At 38.6% G+C, this 22,426-nt stretch overlaps 3 protein-coding genes across 8 annotated transcripts in view; 1 reads left to right on the top strand and 2 right to left on the bottom strand.

Moving 5' to 3' along the window:
- The window catches only part of clic5b (chloride intracellular channel 5b), a 12,997-nt gene extending 10,372 nt beyond the window's left edge, over positions 1-2,625 (bottom strand). The window contains exon 1 of the mRNA XM_034899517.1: positions 2,012-2,625. Within this exon, the coding sequence (XP_034755408.1) occupies positions 2,012-2,560 (549 nt within the window). The 5' untranslated portion in view covers positions 2,561-2,625. The remainder of the gene's footprint in view (positions 1-2,011) is intronic.
- Positions 2,626-5,116: 2,491 nt separating this feature from the next.
- enpp5 (ectonucleotide pyrophosphatase/phosphodiesterase 5) lies at positions 5,117-11,430 on the bottom strand. Its single transcript, XM_034899513.1, has 4 exons — positions 11,180-11,430; positions 8,366-9,268; positions 7,488-7,664; positions 5,117-5,928 (listed from the first exon to the last, which is right to left on the bottom strand). Exons 2-4 carry the CDS (start codon positions 9,243-9,245, stop codon positions 5,522-5,524), a joined length of 1,464 nt encoding a protein of 487 aa, XP_034755404.1. The 5' UTR covers positions 9,246-9,268; positions 11,180-11,430; the 3' UTR covers positions 5,117-5,521.
- Positions 11,431-17,926: 6,496 nt separating this feature from the next.
- The window catches only part of hmgn3 (high mobility group nucleosomal binding domain 3), a 9,769-nt gene continuing 5,269 nt past the window's right edge, over positions 17,927-22,426 (top strand). For 4 of the 6 annotated variants that reach the window (XM_034899315.1, XM_034899310.1, XM_034899314.1 and 1 more), the window contains exons 1-3: positions 17,927-18,181; positions 20,457-20,507; positions 20,770-20,799. In XM_034899315.1, coding sequence (XP_034755206.1) covers positions 18,167-18,181; positions 20,457-20,507; positions 20,770-20,799 — 96 coding nt within the window. In that variant the 5' untranslated portion in view covers positions 17,927-18,166. The remainder of the gene's footprint in view (positions 18,182-20,456; positions 20,508-20,769; positions 20,800-22,426) is intronic. The other 2 variants (XM_034899313.1, XM_034899312.1) reach the window with 1 other exon arrangement.

The raw sequence follows: 22,426 nt of genomic DNA, 5'->3' as shown, positions 1-22,426 counted from the left end.
TGGAAAAAGGCTGCAATGAAACAAAGAGTGAAAAATTTAAAGGGGTCTGAATACTTTCCGTACCCACTGTATATGATAAAAGGTTGATACTTGACGCCTATGTATCGATATAGTATTGCCACTGAAAATATAACAACACTGTGCTGTATCGATTTTTCCCCCACCCCTAATGTACAGTAGAATAAAGTTTCTTTCTGACTTGATAAAAGACATATCTTTATTTTTTATGAGTATTTCCCTTGGTAAAAGTCAGAACAATGGACCTTTAATATGTTGTACGATTCCCGATGGCAGCCATTTATATTCATGAAATGAAATGTTGCATTTGGCTAAGCTAAAAGGTGAATGCTCTTTCTGGAGTTAGCCCCAGTCCCTGTCGCAACTACACGAGGACATTTGGATCACATCAGCATATCACCATCCAGGTCAGATTGTAGCAATTACTTTGTTTGTTTTCAACTCATCAGTCTTGATTGCACACCCCTTATTCTCATGACCACGGCCTCTGCTGGTACAATACAAAGACAATTTTAAGATTTAGCGCAACCTACTGCTGTCGTTCCCTATTACAAGGCCCTGGGTGAGCTCAGACAGAGCTCCTTATACCCAGCCCACTGGCTCTCAATCTCTGTTGCCCAATCAGCAAAGTGACCCCTGCTTGTGCTGATAGAGCAGTCCGTGAGGTGTACTATCAGGAAAGCAGCAAAACACACAGCGGGGATTTGCTCAAGCATGGCGTTCACAACCAGTCTCTATGGCCGTACAGTATACAAGTTAATCATTACATCAGGCTGCCTCCAGAATGAAGTCACTGACAATGCTTCTGATACAAAGATCACTGCTTCTATCAGATTTCTTACTGAAATCAATACCTTGTCATATATATTTCTGATATTAGAAGTGCATTTGCATTTAACTTAACTTCTACAGCAAGTTAGGCTTCAGCAGTAAGCGATGTGTATACTCTCTGGTTATAAATAAGTTAATATTTCTATTGTTAGTTTTCCACTTAGTAGTTAGACATCCTAGTTTATAGTGCGTGTCTTTTTTGGCAACATCGTAATTATAGTTCTATTTCTTCTTTACATTTTTATTTTGTATTGTTTCTTATGTTAATGCGACCAAATGGAATCCACAAAGTCAAATTGCTTGACAGTGTAAATTTACATGGCAAATCAAATGCTAATTTTGACAAATCTGAACGTTAGGGTTCAGAAGAAACAGAAATTGTGCTAGTTCCCAGGACAGGGAGGTTTACAAAAGACAATATTTAATATATCAAGGAGTCTTTTGGCAAATATCACTGCTGAATTAATCCCTACACTGTAACAAGTTTAACATAAAATTTACAGCAACTTACTGGCAAAAATTGGCCAGTAAGTTCCTGTGAATTCTTTTTACAGTAAAGTACCCTACTTCCATTTAGTGTTATCAAGTGTGTTATGTATTCACTGCAGAATACAACAATTAAACACTGTGATTTTAGTTATATTTACTGTATTGCTTGTTTTACTGTGGAATAAATATGAATTAAATACTGGGATTTCAATAGCATTTACACTGCTGGTTTATTTACTGCACAAATAAAAACAGTTATGCACTGTATTGTATGAATTGTATATGGCATTACAGTACTATTAACAGTATATAACAGTTAATCACTGTAAATTCAGGTTCTTGCTGTGCAATATAAATACTGTATCACTGTGATTTAATATCTGCCAAAATCCATGGAATCACCCATATTCTAAAATATTTTAATTACACTTGTCATGTAATGTTGACACGGTTGTAATGTAACTTTACTGCATTCTACTGTAAAATCATATACAGTTACTGTGAAATCTAAAGTGTAGATTTCACAGCCATTATTTACAGTGGAATAAAAGTGGAAAAACAACTTGAAGCAGCTGCTTTCATGGTGTGATGCTTCATGCTGGACAGTGAAGCTGAAGCTACCTGGTTACCAGAGTAACCAGGTAAGTCCTCTGTCCCCTAAAGTACTTCTTACCTTGACGAAGAGAGAGATGTCAGGCTGGCCGGGGTCAGCCGGCGCTGCGCTGCTCTCATCCTCAGTGACATTCTCCAGAGTCTTCAGGCTGTGGTCTACAGACTCCTCCGGGGTGCTGTCACTGTTGGTGTGTGTGTACGCCATCAGCATCCCATTCCCTGACGTCTCCTCTTCCTGGATCCTCGGCTGGATCGGCGGGTCGTCGCACGGGTCCCCGGGGGAAGCTGAGGATGCTGAGGAGGCCGAAGAGCGCCTGGAGCCATCGTGCGCAACGCCGTTCATTTCCTCCACACTCACCTCCGCCACTCCCTCTGCTTTGGCCTCATCGTTGTCGCTGGATGAAGAGGACGACCTGCTCTGTTTGTCCCCGTCTCTGATGTCCATGTACACCGGGGAGCTGTTCTCTTCCTCAGCGCGGACATGGACCTGCACTTCGCTGTACAGCTGCTCCTTCACCCGGCTGGAGGGCTCTGGGTCGGGGCTCTCGGCTCCATCACGGCGCTCTTCATGCCCACTTCTTTCGTCTATTGTCTCATATATGTTCTCCATGTTTACTAGTTGTTTGTAGAGGAGTGCTGAAGTTGTCTAAAAGTGTTGGCACACAGTCTGCCTGCCTCTGCCCGACTGAGCGCCTGCACGCTGAATTCCAGCGATAACTCATGGGAGACCTTTGATCCTGCGAGTTAACAAGTGATTTATGCAAAAGCTTTGGCCGGTGCCTTCAAGGACATATTGCCAGGGAGAAAAAGACCCATCGTGAGTGCAAGGAACACTTAGAACTGAACTTTTTGTTTTGAGTTGACAAAGTTAACTGCTACTCCAACTTGGAGTCATTAATAATCCACATTTTACAAAGTACCAATTTAGAATTTTCAACTCTGTTGATTTATCAAGATAACCGAGGTTTCTTACTTTGAACGAACAGTTAAATATTTTTCTGGACTCAAGTGCACTGTGCATGCAAATTACTAAGGGGGGGGGGGGGGGGGGGGGGGGGGGGGGGGGGGGGGGTTGTGCTGAAGGACGGAGTGAAATTTGTAGGCATTTTTATATTTTTACCATTCCCATGGAGTCTGGCACATTTTTACTTTTAAAGGAAAGTTATTTCATGGAGCCAGGATACTATGAATCATTAAAAAAGTCCAAATCAATTTCCAAAAGATGTTTTTTTATTCCTCTTTTTAATCAACTTTAGAATGGGTGTGTAAACTTTCTCAAACCACTGTATACATAATATTTGTGCTGCGTTTTTTATTAATTCACTGACAGTAATAACTGTTTCATTGGAAGGTCTTTATTTAACAAACAACTACCAGTTATGTTCAGCGTTATGTTTGTCAAGAATTTAGCAAATGTATAATTCCATCTCTAATGTGATGTGTGATATTATTCTATTTTCATGTCAAGATTCAAATTAGGTTATGCAATATTTATTTCATAGTGAAATGAAATGCACTAATTCAGGAATATCTTTGAGATATTGGAGTGGAAGGTAGTGTTGCATTTTCTTTCTCAATGGGAGATTCCAAAGAAATTATCTATAATGTTAGCCTTACTGTTAAAACTATAAAAAACCGAAGATTAATACTTATTTATGCTAAATAATGAGTTGCTATTTTTAGAATCTAATTTTTGGAACTAAGAACGCCCAAACACTTACACACACACTCACAAATAATAAAATACAAACTGCTCAGTTTCACATAAGTCCCTTTAATGTCAGAAGACTCTTTAATTCCATCAACATGGCAAAGATAGTTAATTTGTAAATCATATTAAATATCCATAGTTCAAATCCAAGTTAATAATCAACACAAATAAACCTGACAATATTTATTCTCTTCTAACAATTTGAAATGAATTCTTTTTCGATGGATTTCATTTCCTCAGACAACACTTGTCTTTCATAAAACAAGACTATCAGAATATTAACAATTTCCATACAAATGCTTTCAATTTATGAATTTAAACTTTGTAAAATGTATATATCACAGTGATGTCTGTCTTTTTTTGGGGCACACGTATTAGTAAAGCATCTAAAAGCATAACGAGAAAATGTAACCAATTGTTTCTTAAATGATGCTGAGAAAAACACTATAGAATTTATTTGCTGATTTGGATCCTACTTCTATGATTATGCTAATTATAAAGCTTTTTGGCAAGAGGCACCTGACTTCTTTTTTTTTTTTTTTTTTTTTAGATAATTTCAAATACGAACAAGAAGTGCAAATTATACATGACCGAAAAAGCATCCAAATACTGCCCCTTCGTTCCGTGTCATTTCTATCCTGTAGTGCAAATCAGGGGAACAGCTCTTGCAAGTCATGCTGGAGTAGTCTTCTCAACCAAGCAACAGCCAAACCCTTACATCCCTAAGACAAAATACTGACCAATAACAAATTGCACTTCACATTTCACCAACAAATGGCCATGGTTATTACTTACGAAGGGCAGTCATCTATGCAAAAAAATGCCCTCCAAACACAAACTCTACAAAAAAAAACTGGCACACATATGATTGGACATCTTAGAGAGATGTTCTCCGTTAAGTTAAGTTAAGTTAAGTTAAGTTAAGTTAAGTTAAGTTAAAGGGCAAATGGTAACTGCCTATAAAGAGCAATTGTGATGTGAAGGGCTCGGGGACATCTGCTTCCATTAACATTCAGTAAAATAACACCGACTCCAGCCAATCTCCTGAAACTGAGAATAATTGGTGACAAGAAACCCTGACGTGACCTAGTCTCTTCTTTACCTTAGGACATACAAATCTGTTTTGCATAGATTTGAAAATGCAGGATAAACCACGTCTACTGCCGTCCCTACCACTGTTACTGGCGGGGAGTAAAGGTGTCAGCATGATTCTTGGTGCTTTTTGGATCGGGGACATCTGAAACCCCTTCCCATCAAACCTCAGTGCTGTTCCTTACGTGCAAATGAGTGCAACACTAAGAATGCCTTTGGGGAAATATTGTCTGAAAGGGTGTGTCCTTATGCTTCTTGCCACTCCCTATGATAGCTAATAACACCTTATAGTAAGGTGTTAATGAGTAATACTTATAACCTGTAGGAAAACAAGTTTGTTTGGAGCATACCGACACCTTTCATGTTATCCAAGTCAGTTGTTTTGGCCAACAAGGGTTCCTACTTGCTAGAATCACAGGTTCTAATTTCACTCTTAGCTGTGACTTTTTATTGATGAGTGACAATAAAAATGACGAGATGATATTAGGTAAAGTTCACAATCAAAGCAAAGCCGCTATAAAGCCCATGTAAAGGTTTATTATTTCGATTAAGTCTGCACCAGAAGCAAACCCGACATTTCCCTTACACGCAAGCAAGCAAGATGTACCTCTATCCATGATTAGGTTGGGTTCCCTTTGTCTCCCGAGCAGCGCAATGGACATTCAGTCGTATGAGGGAGGGTTAGGGGATGCTTCTGGACACAGAGGACTACCTTGGGGAGCAATACCTCCTCTTCTTTTCCGTCTGCCATCACGTCAGTTTCTTCAGCTACAGGTGCAAGTCCTCTTGCAGTAAGGGCTGTGACATCTCCCTGCTTCTGTGTTTTAGTAAGGGCAGCTGTTTGAGCGTCACTTGTCTGATGTAGACCATGAGAAAGCCCAGCACCATCACCACACCGATGAAAGAACCCACGACGGGGGCGTAGGAATACCCGTGGGCCCGGGGAGGGATGCTGGGTGCGGTGGAGGGAGTTGGCTCAAGGGACAGCAGGTCCTGGACGTTTGAGAGGGAGCCGTTGTTTGGTAGAGGGGGGATGGCCAGGATGTGGCACATGAGAGGGTAAAGGTCAACGGAGCGCATGGCCGTCTTGACGTAATTCTGCCGTAAGGCCGGCCCACGGGCCACAAACACAGGCTGCATGCTACGCAAGGTGTTGTCATAGCCATGGTTTCCAACTGGAAAGAAAACACAAGACATCTATTTATATTTGCATAATGCTTACAATGCTTTGATGCTAATTACGCTTCCATTGTTAATCTGTTGATCTTCAGTTTCTATTTCCCATGAATCACAGGCAGAGAGAGATTTATGGAATCTGGCCCTGCAGCTCTTTCAGATGATTTACTGGCATCACTGCTGGCCCCGGCTGACTGGTTACTACTAAAGCAATCACAGCAAAGCACAAGCAAGGTTACAAATTAAATCAAAATCATGAAAGCTTAGATTGGCAAACCGCTTCTAAAACACATCAGTGCAATCATGTTCCTAAAGAATCGACCGGATTCACTAAGTGCGCTGTGTGAAATCAATACAGTTCATCAATCAGTAAGTTCAACTACTATCCAACCAGGTTTCAGTATCTAGACTTATCAAATTTATGACTTATAAAAATATACGCCGAGATGATTTTTTTGTGCAATCTTCTACATTAGTTTTCATAGCACACATGCATGACTCGGACGCACGAACCACCAACCTTCCGATTGGCAGGCGACCGCCACGCCACTGAGCCCCAGCCGCCCACAGAAGACGGCTGCTAGCTAGTAAACAACGCAGGATTTGAAATATTTCAGACATAAATTGCTTTGTAAATGTTTCTTGATTAAGGAAATGCTTTAACATGTAACCTATAAGACACACACATCGCGACACCTAAAGAAGACTAGAAATACAGATGTGAGATCGCATCAACACAAAAAAGAAATGCATGCTTAAATTCTTCTGTTGTTCCATCTTCAGTTTAAGGGGAGAAGGTGCATATTCATAAGGCTGAACTGTCATCTGACTGTGGATGTACCTTTTAATCTTCAAACACCGGGAAGTGCAGGTCCATATAATATATGTGAGTATTGCTGCAATTCATTCACACTGGGTCTACATTAATATATCCATCTCTGTAATGCACTGAGAAGCAGAAGTTGCCACTGCTCGACAGTAACAGCTGTGATTTTGTCATCCAGGACCTATTAATCTCTCATAAATCAAACAGCTACATGGTGGAAACAACTTTTGATATCCAGCATAGTAGCATCCTACACCTATCTCGCTAAGCAGTCTAACGCCAGACTGTCTCTGAGGACAGAGTCTCTGACTCAGCAGTTTTTTCTTCCAGACGCTCATTTTACTGATTAACAAGCGTTCAACAGGAGAGGAGGAAAATCTGCAACTGCAATCAAAACCTCTGCCTGGTACACCATTTTGTTATGTCTAACCTGAAGAGAGGACGTTTTAAAAAAAACAACCTGCTTAATTTAAAGTGAAGAAAAGAACTGCGCAACCTTCAAACCCACACACTCCTGCTGTTTGTAAGTAAAAATCTGTCTATTTCTGTTCATTCCAGCTGGTAGAGCATGCGCTTGCCTTGGTTCAATGATTTTAAAAAACCTCCCGTGAAGCTATTATTAGGACAGACTGATCCTGCAGTTGGAAACGACTGCCAAAAACCTTGTTTAATGTGAAGAGCCACAAACAGGAATATAATCCCAACACAGCTTTATGATGTTTGAATACGCACGCATGAAAGGCGCAGTCCTGTTCTGCAAGATGGTCCAGCCCTCCTTGGACTCTATGAGGATGGGCATGATCCGGATGTTGTGTTGATAATGGAAGTGCTCGGGAATGTCTTCCTTCTTGTACACCATCATGTTGGGGTTTGCATCCGCCAGCTTACTGTACACCTCGTCAAACTTCCCTGCAAGACAGATGACAATGCATGAGAATACACATTACGGTCATTTTTATTTATATTCTTTTGCATCTTTGACTTACACTTGACTGCACTGTGGTACTAATGTAATCATCCCGGTTATATAAGAAACAATGGAGACCATGTTATGTTTGTTGTATGCATCTGTTTTATACAATGACAGTTTTCCATAAGTGCAGTGAATATATGCGTGTATTCAGGTCTGTGTGTGTGGATGTATGTATGCACACTTCATTGTCCTTTTTTATTTATTTAAATAATTACTATTTTTATATATACGGTATCACAATTGCACTGAAAATTGTTGTTTTTGAAAAGAATGCTAATAAAAAAGAGTTTTGAAAAATAAAAAATAAATAAATACATGAGAATACTGTACGTTTTAACCTTAATCAAGTTTCTTGACAGCATTGAATGTAACAGTTTTTCATAAGTACAGTGAATATATGCGTGTATTTAGGTCTGTGTGTGTGGATGTATATATGTGCATGTATAGGTAGCCATGCAAACACTTAGACTTGGCTTATTTTTATGCATGCTTCATTGTCCCTTTTTATTTATCCTTAATTGCACTGAAAATTGTTGTTTTTGAAAAAAAAAGCTAATAAAATATACATGAAAATACATTTCAACCTTAATCAAGTTTCTTGACAGCATTGAATGCGACAGATGTTTTAAAGTGATACCTTCTTTGGGCAGTATTCCCACCACCGGACTCTTGTCCACCCAGGTGTACAGGTCTCGGCTCACATACTCATCCAGTTCTATGATTTTATCAGGGGAAAGCTGCGCCATCCCGTGGTCACTGGTCACTATCAGGTTCACTTTCTCATACAGCCCCGCCTTCTTCAGCTCATTCATGAGGAAGCCGAGCTTCTCGTCGATTCCGGTGATGACCACGTCCATGAGGGAACTCTGGGGTCCCAGGTTGTGTCCGCTCTCGTCTGGCTCCTCCCAGTACAGAACTCCAAAATCCACCGCTGCGTCTTTGGGTGCAGAGAACCACTCAATGATCCGCTCCACTCTGACTTCAAAGGACACTGAGGCATTGTACGGGAGGTACTTATTGGGGAACATGCCGTGGATCTTCACATCAGACCCAGGCCACATCGCCGCCCCGCTCCGCCCTCCGGCTTTCTGGATGGTCACCCAGAGAGGCACCGCCTCCTCCCACCACCGTGACTCATATATACTGTCCGTCTCCATGGAGAAGGACCGGTTCAGAGCGGGGTCGTACATCTCGTTGGCCACGATGCCATGCGTCTCAGCATACAGCCCCGTCACCAAGCTGTAGTGGTTGGGGAAGGTTTTGGTGATGTAGGCGCTCTCCACGCGCTCCACCGTCACGCCCTCATCAATGATGCGGTGGAAGTTAGGCGTCGGGACCCGGTCAATGTAATCCCAGCGGAAGCCGTCGAAGGACACGAGCAGCAGCTTGGGCCGGTCCCTCTCACCAAGGCTCCTGGGTCCATCTTGGTTCAAGTGACTGAGGGAGACCAGAGGCAGCAGCAGGGCCATCAGGCAGACCAGAGGACAGCAGCCTCCTACCAGGAAGCAGCCCAGCATATTGTAGGGTGTGATGAGAAAACCTACAAACACAAAAGGAAAACTCAGGGAAGCTGTGCAGTTAACTCCTCATATCTGAAAAAAAGTATATGCACACGCATACTTATGAAAAATTATGTTTTGGGGCTGTTTTGGTGGTTTGGCCTACGCTTTAGTTCAAGTTCAGTGAAATCATAAAGCATACAGCATACAATGATACTTCCCTAAACAATAGGGTGCCTCCAACTAACTTTTTTATTATCAATTCATCTACTAAATCTTTTTCTTATCTTCTTCTTATTATTATTTGATTCATCCACTGTTCACTCAGCCTTCCTTTCAAAACGGTGGTGAAAGCTTGTTGCCTCTCTCCATATTAATGCTAAATAATTTAGAAATTTGATGTTCAATAATCACAAATGGGTGGAACAGAAGTACACATAGCAGAAAGTAGCTATGTGAACAAGTGAAGCAGGTTGATCTCCGATGCTAGCACACTTGCTTGTCAACAACATACAATAGCTTTGCAAAACAGATCTTGGCAATATTGATAAAAAAACAATATGGTATTTACAACCAAATGCATCTGAATCGATGATGCGATCATTATTGTTAAATAGGAATGAGGCAAATAACCAATTAACTGCACGCTAATTCATAATCAACTACTCATAGCTATTTATTAAATGGAAAAATAGAACATGGCTGGTTCGAGTTATATTTTTATTACATTGTACATTGAATATCTTTTGGGGTTAGTTAAAAAAAAAACGGGCAATTTAAATTTTGGGATGTCCCGGGTCAAAAACAGACAAATATTTGATATTTTTGTCCCTTTTTAAGACTTTTTTTGTTTTTGTTTTCACTAATACCACCTCACTACCACTAGGTTTACGCTACTTTTTGGAATTCATGGTCAATAACCCTCATTTATATAGATTTACACCTAAAATTTGAGTTAAAAAAGCAGAAATTAGGAGTTATTTTGACTAATTGTTAAGATCAGAGGAATGAAAATGATCAATTGTATTTGCAAAAGAGCGTTGTAAGGACTCCAATCCATTTTTTAGTGTAATAATTTGGTTAAAATAAAATCTATATTTCAGATACAGACATTTTTTTTAAAGGGGGTCAAATTTGACCCAAGGACAACATATACAGTCTAGTGGGACAACAGTAGGGTTAAATATGTCACCTTAAGCACTGGAAACATGTAAAAGGATACATTTCATCAGTTAAATTAAACTTAAAAATAGATTCATAAATAATAATAATCAGTTTCAGGCCTAGCGTAAGAAATTTAAAAAACATGCCAGAGTAATATGAGTGTAATACAGATATAAAGCTCTAGCCTACCCTTATTCCAGGCAACAACAACAAGTATTATCACGCTATTTTGTTATTATATTGATATGGCTCTATAGGAAATGGATACCAGCTAGGCTACACTAATCATAAAGTCATTAGCCCTGAAGACATAAAGGTCAGGAGAGAAATGATGTAATTGGAAGACTATATAAAAGACATATGCCTCTATAAGAGAGAGTTACATGAACTACATCTGATATTGTTTCTGTTGTGAGTGTGTATATGTTAGTGTGTGTTGGTTTTGTGGGTTGTTTTGCGCATTGTGAGCAATAATGATCCAAAGCTAAATTGCCCATTTGTGTTCTCATTCCTGGCACATAAAGCTGATTCTGATCCGGATTCTGATCCGGATCATGATTCTGATCCTGAATCCTGAATACATGGCAGTATAGCCAGCCACATTAAAGAGGAAATCATCCGTATTTTAGCATTGTGCCGCAGAGCTAACAGCTACAATACGCAGCTCTGCATGCAACAATATGACAACCACAAACAGCCGCAACACACTACATTAGCGCATAAATGAAGAGAAATGCACACAAAAAAACACACATTAGATATTATGCTGTCATCAAGCTTAACGTTACCTTGTTATCTGATCCTGCTCAGGCTCGCCTTGGTCTGCACACACCGAGATAAACAGCCGGAAGGAAGGAAGTCCCGCCTATTCAACCTGCTGGCTCGCTTCTTAATTACAGAAATAAAAGAAAAAACTGAAATATGAAAGACAAAAGGCTGTCGGGCGTTTGTTGCGTGTGCATGCTTCTGTTCACGGAGAGCTAGATCCCCCGAATTCACTGCGAATGCACCGGTCCCAGTGACGTCATGTGTAAGGGGGGGGGGGGGGGCGTCATAGATTGATAGATGGATAGATCGATATTGATCCCATTAACATGGGACATTAGAGTGTTACAGGAGCAAAATCAGTCATATTGCACAGAATATAAATATAGATGAAATACTTGGATACAATACAATTAGCAATACGTTATAGATAGATAGATAGATAGATAGATAGATAGATAGATAGATAGATAGATAGATATTGATCCCATTAAAATGGGAAATTACAGTGTTACAGCAGCAAAATCAGTCCCACAGCACAGAATATACAATATAAGTGAAATACTAGGACATATAATTAGCCTACATAGATGCAATATACATGAAATAATAATAGGATAAAATACAACAACAGATATTTGAATGAATACAAGTTGGGAATACAAAAATGTAGAGATCTTGGTGTCTTTTATAAGCATTTTGCTTTAAGATGAAAAATGTAATGAATGTTAAATATGTATATATATATAATATGTCAACGTGAATGGTATTACATTTAGAGATGTGGAGACAAAAGACATAGTTCTCCCTACTAAAAATATAGTCAACCACCAAAGACATTGGAGCTATAAATCCGTCAGATAATGGTCATATTTAAAGTGTAATGCAATATTTGCCCTGCAAAAAATACTGAGAAACCTTTGTCCACAAGGTGTCAGTCTAGTCCTGTCCAATAGGAGACAGGTCTGGCTGTCTTCTAAAGAAAGATGGCCTCTCAATCATGACTCTGCGTTGTCTCTGAGTGAGACCATTTCTGACCTACTGAGGGAAAGATCTAAATTCTCTCTATTTAATTGCTACGAATTGGATTCAATGCAATGCCCATTTTTGTGATTGTATTATTATGACGGAAAGTTTATAAATGGGACTTGAGATGAGACAATTTGAGTTTGTTCGTTGCTGCTTACAAGGTCAAGAATTAGCCTTTAAATTTCAAATATATTTTGTTAATCAGAACCCTCTTGTTGTCCTCGGGTCAAATCTGACCCCTTTAAAAAATGTCCATATCTGAAATATGAGTCTCTTTTTAACCAAATTACCACAATAAAAGGATTGGATTCCTTACAACACTTTTTGCAATTACAATTGATCACTTTCATTTCTCTAATCTTAACTACTAGTCAAAATAATTCATAATTTCAGCTTTTTTAACTCAAATATTAGGTATAATTCTATATAAATGAAGGTTTTTGGTCTTTTTTTCTTTTGAACTTCTTGCGCTAGGCCTGAAACTGATTATTTTATTATTCATTTATCTATTTTTAAGTTTAATTGAACTGATAACATGTATTCATTGCATGTTTCCAGTGCCTAAGGTGACGTCTTTAACCCTCCTGTTGTCCCATAGGCTGTATATGTTGTCCTCGGGTCAAATTTGTCCCCTTTAAAAAATGTCTATATCTGAAATATGACTTTCTTTTTAACCAAATTATCAACAGAAAAAATGAATTAGATTCCTTACAACGCTCTTTGAAAATACAACTGATCCCTTTCATTCCTCTGATCTAAACTATTAGTCAAAATAATTCATAATTTCTGCTTTTTTAACTCAAATAATAGGTATAAATCTACATAAATGAGGGGTTTTGACCATGAATTCCACAAAAGTATAAACTAATGGTAGTAAGGTGGTGTTAGTGAAAACTAAAAACAAGTCTGAAAAAGGAACAAAAATGTCAATTTTTGTCTGTTTTCAAACCCGGAAGGACAAGACAAGGGTTAAAGTGTGAAATAGACTTAAACAAAAGCAATGGTCTATCATGATAACATCATAACAGAACCTGTTATTATACTATTACTATACTATATATATACTGTACTATATACTACTATACTATTATATCAGCAGAGAGGTCAATAAACAAGGTACAAGGTATCAACTCTGCAGGGTGCCCAAACTTTTGCAGACGCCAATTTTTTGTTTTCTGCTATTTTGAAAGTGTAAACGATGGAAAAAAATCTAACGTTTTGTGAAATATTGTGACAACGTCTAATCTGTCATTTGATGCTTTTTTTTGGGAGATTTTTCCATCTTTTCTTGGCTTCTTTATGCACATTAATACAAATTGTAGATAGATAGATAGATAGATAGATAGATAGATAGATAGATAGATAGATAGATAGATAGATAGATAGATAGATAGATAGATACTGTATTTGTCCTGAAGGAAATTGCAGGCATTCAGTAGCAAGACAACCGTAAGACAACAAACACATATACACACATATATCACACACACCTAAGAATAAATTAAAAATTAAAAATCACTTACAGAAATGCAACCGCTACAATAATGTAAGGTACTATTGAAAACTGTGTGTAATGATGATAGTGCAAAAGTGCAAAAGTGAACAATGCAGGGATTGAACAGTGCAGTAGATCATGATAAAATATTGACTATGACTATAAAATATAAACATAATAACATGCTAAGCTAAGACTGAAAACATTGTAAACATGGAATTGTCATTAGCATGCTGATGTTGGCATTGAACTCAACGCCTTGCTGTGCCTCACAGAGCTGCTGGCATGGCTGTAGACTCGTTTGAGTAGATTATATATAAAAATATTCATCTTTTTTAAGCTTATTAGTGGCTACGCATGATTTGATGCACATGTTTTCAAAAGTGTTTAGATTCAATAATTCAATTAATTTAATTTATTTAGTGTAGTGAAACCCTTATGTATTGTGTGTAGGCAATCTAACCAGGCATCACAATTTTCTGTGTAACTGTTTTTTATGACATGTTATACAAATGTCTAATCTGTCATTTGATGCCTTTTGGAGATTTTTCCATCTTTTCTTGGCTTCTTTATGCAAATTAATACACATTTTTTACCTGGGGTGCCCAAACTTTTAAACCCCACTGTACTCAGATAGATAGATAGACATATAGATAGATACATAGATAGATAGATAGATAGATAGATAGATAGATAGATAGATAGATAGATAGATATTTATTGATCCCAATAAAATGAGGAATTACAGTGTTGCAGCAGCTAAATCAGTCACACAGCACAGAATATAAATATAAATGAAATACTAGGCCATACAGTACAATGTACATTAATTGATGATAGGAATAAAACGCAAGAGACATCTTTGGACATCCAATCTGTTGGGTGTCTAAAGACGTCTGAGCACACTCTGGCAAGGCCAGAAATGTCTTGGGTGCACGTAGTAAGCTCTTAGACTTTACATGAAAAATCGGAATGATATTAGGAATACAATAACAAAAGGAAAGTATCCCGGGAAAAACGCAACAGATGCACATAATAAACGACAAAAGGGTACAATCAAGAGAAAAAGGTCAGCTGTGAATCAATGTGTATAAAACATTTCACACATAACATTTTTGGGGAGTATTCCTTTCCAGCGTAGATTATTTTTGTGTCTTTTATGTATGTATGTGTATGCATGCATGTTCCTCATTGTGTTTTTTGCCTTGCATTCAGCTGACGGTGGGAATCTATCTGGAAACAGTGGAGCGGCCATCAAACTACATGCTCCTGTGTGTTCTGGGTTGACTTGTAACATGAAGGGTTTTGTTTGTTTGGGCAGGAAAGCTCTGTCTATTGTGAGATTTGTAGCTCTGTTTGTGTGTGTGTGTGTGTGTGTGTGTGTGTGTGTGTGTGTGTGTGTGTGTGTGTCTATTGTGACTACACAAAAATGTCGAGGTTGCTTTTGTTGACTTGTCTGTGGAACGTTTTTTGGCCTTCCATGTTTAAAGTGGTGTGCTTAAGGTTTGCAATGTAGAATATTGTATGGAAGAGTTTCTAGATTATTACTGTTGCAAAGTTGGTAGCGTTTCCATACACAGAATATTATCATAAATTGAGTAATTATCAAAGCACATATCTCCTCTAGTTATTAACAGAGTTTGAGCATATGAATAGAATAGAATGCCTTTGGTGTCATTATACACAAGTGCAGTACCTATGCAATGAGATTTAAGCAAACCTTTTACAGTGTCAACACAAAAAAATATAAAATACAAAATACTAAATACAAAGTATAAAATATAAAATATAAAATATAAAATATAAAATATAAAATATAAAATATAAAATATAAAATATAAAATATAAAATATAAAATACAAAATAAAAAACATAAAATTAAAAAAATATATAGAAAATAAATATAAAATATATTCTATGTATTATAAATTGCATAACATATAATATATAACATAAAATGTCAAAAATGATTACAAAAATAAAAAATAAATAAATAAATAAAAACTAAAAATAAATATTTAAGTAGTGCAGAAAAAAAAGAGAGTAGGGAACGTGGTGCATAGTCCCTATATACATAAATAAAATAGTAGAGAGATAAAGGGTTTGTATACATATTTATTGTAAAATGAAACTGAATTTGTTAAAGAGTGTAGAAAATGTGATTAAGTTAACCCCAAAACGCCTTTCACAGATGGAAAACAATTTCCTGTTAGACATTCAAGTAGAGCTAAAACAATTAGTTGATTAATTGATTAGTCAATCGACAGAAAAGGAAGTCGGCAACTGTTTAGATAATGGTAATAATCGTTAAAGCGAGAAATGCTGAACCCTCTCTGGTTTCAATATAATTGCACTCTTCAGTCTTTTAAATCTCAACCAGTGGTTCCATTTAGCGATTTTGTATCCTGTAAAATAAGTTGTGTGAGGCAACTGAGGGAACATATCTGAACAGTGTTGTGCACAAACCTAAGGCACAGGAGCAAGATAGAAAAAAAACAGGCACCTGTGTAACACAGGTTGGAGTTTGACTTAAAGAGCAGTGTCCTGGATGGGTGCCAGGAGGGGCACAGGCACAAGGGACTACTGGTGTTGTAAGACAAAAAGACAAAAACTGGTTTGGTTAATTTGGTTAATTAAAATTACTTCGGATTATATTTAAGATTTTGCCCAAGTCCCAACAACGTAGTAGCAGTGCTGAAAGAGCTGCCCAGAGAGGTAGTTCTAAGACTCACGGCCGATCTATGTTGATCTTTGGCCCATCAGAGGATACCAGATCCGAACTTGCTGCCCCTTAGGCTAAGGGGCCCTTAGTTTGACTAAATTTCAATTTATAACTTCCACATGGGTGCAAGAGTTTTTGAAATTTCATTTCATCACCTGCCCGTATCAATGAGAGCCTATGTGGACTGACTGACTGTACGACAACACAAACTGTACACGCAGACATGCATAGTGGGAACGTGTGTGTGTATGCAGGCACCTGATGGAGTAGCAACAGAAGCACCTGTGCATCCAGGTTCGTTTTGGACTTATTATCTGGCCTTTATACGAGCACTAGGGTCAACCAGAACGGTTGTTGTGAACTTCGAGTGGAAGTGTCCCATTAAGGACAGAGACGCATCCTAATCAACTGAGTTGCCTGTTGAACCTTGGCCTTTATGTATACTTTATCAGGGTTGTCCATTGATAGTTGGTTTACAGTATTTGCTATTGTACATGGATCTGATACAGCAGATAAGTATCTGTGCCAATACTGACCTTATTTGGTGGATGATAGGCCGAGCCACATTGAATTCGTTTTTCTTTGTCTTTGTCACTCTGTATCAGCAGATGCCCCGAAATGAGCTGTTTGAATTGGTATCAACAGAGAAAACGTTAAATCAGTATCCTAGTCTTAACACTTTACTATTCAGATTCATAGACACAATTTATTCCTCTCCTTCTTTTTTCTAAACAAGTATTTTGCATGTAGAAAACATACAAATATCAATGACCACAGCAATACAAATAATGCATTAGTGTAATATTCAAACAATTTGAGAAGTGTTAATTATGTAAGAGACAATTCAAACAATTAATATTTAGCCTTCCAGAACACATTACAGGCTACATACAGTAATACACTATGGCATGTATTCTGGTCTAAGGGCTTAGGCTCTTTTTTTTAGTGCTCTTTCTAGTTATTAGGTGAATTTTAACTAAAATAAACTCAAATGAAGGAGTGAATATTGAATGTACTTGGGCACAATTTAGCCTTTAACCTACATGTACACCTGTCTGATGCTTTAAACTCCAGTAAAAAAAAAGTCTATCATGTGATAATTCACTCTGTGGTTTAATTTGCATGGATTTAGAGCGACCTTATTCACTGTATTGTTTTACTAGTGTCATGTTCCTTCGTGGACTGGTGTCTCTGCAGTGCTGGGCTACTGGTTGTGCCAAATGTGGTGTGTGATTACTAGATCTTTACAGCAGTAGAAACCCTACAAGACACAATGCTCGCCAGATTTTCTGGAGCTCTTCTATGGCCGACATTGTGCCATTGTGCCCATTTTCTGGTCCTTTGTGTTTTATTTACAACGTGTCTCTTATCCTACATTTCCCAGATCCACCGAGAGTCGGCCCTGCTTTCATTGGCCTGTCTCCACTTTCTCTCGCAGCCATCGCCCTCTGCTGGGATCTGCGCACAAAGAGCGCGTAGCCAATCACACACACCCTCTGATAAATCGGATCCAATGTCCGCTGGCCTCTTATTTACATAGTGACGGGACGAGCCAATCAGGAGTCAGCACAGGAGAGGATTTGGACTCCTCTAGCCAATGGCTGCGGGAGGTATAGAGTTTTGGGGAGTGCATATAATCAACATATTATCGAAGGTGCTTAGATATTGATCCTGTATTTCGAGGTAGTTCAAATTCGACTCTGCTGGACCTTCGGGTTTGACCTTAATCTTCCCGAGCTTGGTGGAGAATAACTGACGCGTAAAATGCCGAAGAGAAAGGTGAGTGCCGTCTGTGCCATCCAGCTCACTTTACTGTAGTTTTTCTCTTCTTGCATTTGGGGGAAATAGCAGTGCGCGATTTCTGTGGCGCCGTCGAGGCAGGTGAGGTGATGCCAAAGTTTCAGGAAGCATCTTTTCGTTCCCAATCTTTCAGGTGTATTTAACACGCCTTTGAGTTTATACGTGAGATTTTTATTATGATCATATTTCTCTTCACATTATAAATGTCCCTGTGCTCATTTCAATGGCCGTTCCTGTGGTCGTTTTATTTGCCACTTCCCTGTCCACTGTGCGCACTGGTGAATGTCAGACGGACCCGCCGGATGGATGGATGCGTAAATCCCGTAGGAGACGTGCGTGATTATCATTCTTCGAGGCGCGTTTCACGCATGTATGAGATGTATTGATTATGAATAATGTGTGCTCTTAACAGTAATAGATGCCCACTTCCCTGTCTCATTTTGGTTCTCCGCTGGGGATGAATGGTAGGCGCCAATCCGATTGAACAAACCCAAACCCAGACTGAGAGAAAGGAATAAAGAAAGAGGGGATCAGGGACAATTGCCGCCGTGTTAAAAGAGACCGTGGCACTATCTAAACAGCATTGCACGACGAGCTCCAGTGCATTGTATCAGTGCCTACATGGAAATCGGCTTTTCTGCCATCTCCAAACTGCCATTGTCTGCGCAGATTCGCCTTTGAGGACAGAGAATGGGGGCCCTCTAGGGGCGGAGGTCCCCCACATGCAAATGATGCGATTGCCAACCTGCAGGCTTAACCAACCTTTTTTTTACCATGGTGGGGGTGTGCTCTCGTGTACACTGTCCTTACCTGGCTGCAGCCTGAGCAGCAGCCTACATGCCATGTTGATGATATGATCATCGAGTTATTACTCCATCATTCTTTGGGAAGCTCAGTTCTTGGCATGTAAGCAAGGTGCCTTTATTAAAATGGCAATCCCCACATGTCAATATGATAGATAATATGAAATTGCATTTGGTACAAAACGCCTACATTAATGGTTCTCAAAGCGGGGTCCGGGGACCCCCAGGGCTCCTTGATAGGGCCCCTAACGAAAAAGGGGAATCATTTAGTTTTACTATAATTTCATCCAGAAGTAACACAATGACAGATTGTATGACTATTTTGCCCATGGGTTTCATTCACTCCCGTAATAAAACATCTAAAAGCACAAATTTAAAATCAACCTGAACAAAATCCGGTAGGGGACCCTGGGTCAAAGTCCTATCTTATGGGGGTCCGTGGTCTAATTTGTGTCAGTTTAGGGGTTCTTTCAGATTAAAAATAGAGGTAGTTATGTGAAACATAGGCTAACAGATTGATTCTATTAGTTTAAGAAAAATACAAAATCATAAATCCATTCAGAAAATACAAAAGTCATTTTAAATAATAATATGTAAGACATCTCAGAACTCTTTTTGCACAACTGTGTTAAAATCCTAAATATATAAATATAATATTTGAATAGGCTACCTGACAATGTGTTAGTAAATCAGCTGGGAAAGAACTTGTTATGATGTATGATGTCTTTGTTCATATGTATGTTTTTTTACTTAAAAACTAAGTTGTGTTTTAAAAAAAACAAATGTTACACACAGGGCTGTATGATTACTTTCATTATGAATGAATTTGCTAAATATTTTCTTGATTGATCATTTGGTCCATAAAGTATATCTTAAATAGCGAAACATTTCCAAAAGAATACGCTGATTTTATTTATTTTGACCAGTAGTCCCAAACCCACAATTTAATATCATAAGAGACTAATCAATCTCACAAAGGATAACAAAAATAAAAGTGGAACTCGTCATTTTTTGTGGCATTTTTGGTAATAAAATAAAACAAATGCTTCAAAAAACATTTGAATAAAAAGACAATCAACAAAATTGTTGTTGATTAATTAATCAACTAATCAAGACAGCACACAGGTTCACATTTATACACAGTTACAATATTATTATTAGTAAGTGATGTCTGTCCATGAAGTTTCTCTATAGTAAAAAAGGACCCTCGAGTACTTTACATGTCAGTTTGTAACCTTCTGGACCTTTTCTGGTCTTTACATACACACAGATCTAAACAGAGAAAAAAAACCTGGTAAACCACATTTTTAAGAAGTAAAATGTATTGATAATGCTAGATAAAAACAACCAGAAAAAATTGGAATCACAAAATTGTTAGCTGTAAAGGGCGCACACGCTGTGTGAGCACACACACTTACCAGGCTCTCCATTCCTTGTTGCATTTCCTACAGTCTCCAGAGGGACCTGAGGGCAAGGAGGCCTCCAAAGTCACAAAGCAAGAGGTAAATGTTTCGGGTTTGTGTGTTGTGTGTGGGCGTGCAGGCGTGTTTGTGTGCTGTGTTTTTTATTGTACTGAGTTATAGTGTGTGTGTGTGTGTGAGAATAGACACATGACAGGTTAATGATTAGGTAGCAGTCACCGAGCACTCACAATCAGCTCGCAAAGGTACAACTGATATCTGTCTCTCTCTGTCACTCTCTCTCTCTCTCTCTCTCTCTCTCTCCCTCTCTTTCTCTCTCATTGATCATCCCTTGCTCCGGTAGCCCCCCAGAAGGTCACAGAGATTGTCAGCGGTAAGTCTCGTTCTCCCCTTCCTGTCTTCACCTCTCTCACTGTCCTCCTCGCGCCTCAGTTTTCTGGGTTAGCACAGTAAGTGTCATGTTACCAACGCTCTGTCTAAAGTCCTCTCCCGGTTTATGGATTTGATCAAGCCAATATACAAATTCCATAAACATGTTCCCTGAGGATTTCTGTCTGTCTTTGTACGCCTGTCTTTTCTCTGTTGTCTTTGTCCATTCTTAGTCGGGTCTGTTGCAACAGCTTGTTCAAATGTAGAGCTGCATGATTAAAAGAAAATCTCAAGCTGATACATGCTGGTGTATTTTTAATGTCTTGCCCTGTTAATTAAAGGCCTTATATCACTTTATGTTACCAACCTTTAGCGCCAGGACATGTTAATTAAATTACTTTTTTTGTCATAATTCTTCCTCCTTTTCATAACAGTGAAGGAGTTTAGAAAATGATTGTGTGAGGTAACAAAAAAACATTTTCTTCCTAATTAGATCCCCCAACTAAAGTTCACTCAACAGTGACCCCAAAAAAAAACTATTCATAGAACAATTTTCAATTTGCATTAAAAGTGCTCACATTGTTCCCCAAATCCTACTAAAGGGATTATGGTTAGTTCCAATAATAATATTATTTACCAAATGAACTGTTGGGATATAATTTTGATGTGATCATGCAGCTCTGCCATACAGGCCATATGTTTTTATCCGTGTTGTACTTTGCATGTCGAACCCATCCATGTTGAGTCATTGCATGTGTTTGTACATTTGCATGTGCACTTTAAAGGAGTAGTTTAGAATTTTAGGAAATATGCTTATTATGCAGCTAGCAACCAATTAGCTTAGCTTAGCAAGACTGGAAACAGCTAGTTTGGTTCCGTCAAAAGGAGCAAAAAAACTACCAGCACCGCTAAAGCTCACATATTATCACAATAACTCTTGTATTTTTTTTATCTGGGAAATGAAGGAACTGTAAAAAAGGCAAATTGCCGTTTTACGTGAGACTATTTCTTCCAGGAAGTAACTGTGCTAGCTGTTTTCAGTTGTAATGCTAACCCTCTCAGTGCTTCATGTATTAGCGGACACACTGGAGAAAGGTATAAAAGAAAATAAGTTTAGTTTAAGCTATTTCCCAAAATGCCAAACTACTCCTTTAAGCTTTTAATGGGACTGTGCTGATGAAAACATGCTAGCTGTAAATGTTGTGCATGTTTCCTGGTTCTGTAACCGCCTTCAGGGGTCATCTTATAAGCATGTGACCTTTTTGGCAGCAAACCAGCGCTGCTATGTTATTTATCGGCTACTATTTGGACTGCGTGTCAAAGGATACTCTTCCTTGTGTTTCTAAATTCCAATGTGGTCTAATATGGTAATTTCCTGCACCTAATTATAAATGTCAAGCCACCCATGCCCCAGCGTAAGAAGAATTTATGTCTTTCATGTATCGTCTCGTGTGTGTCCGTGGAGAAAAACAGAGATATTTTGAGACGTAATCACATGATTTAATTTTTTCACAGCAGTGTTACTGTAGCTCGTGGCTAAGGCTAACGGGGGCCACATTAATGGCGGTTTTCCACTGCGTGGTATCTACTCGACTCGCCTCGGGTCTACTCGCTTTTTTTGGTTTTCCATT

The sequence above is a fragment of the Etheostoma cragini genome, chromosome 18, assembly GCF_013103735.1.
Source record: "Etheostoma cragini isolate CJK2018 chromosome 18, CSU_Ecrag_1.0, whole genome shotgun sequence".
In the NCBI taxonomy this organism is placed as follows: Eukaryota; Metazoa; Chordata; class Actinopteri; order Perciformes; family Percidae; genus Etheostoma; species Etheostoma cragini.
The sequence above is the reverse complement of the archived record's forward strand: the minus strand, read 5'-3'. Positions and strand labels throughout refer to the sequence as shown.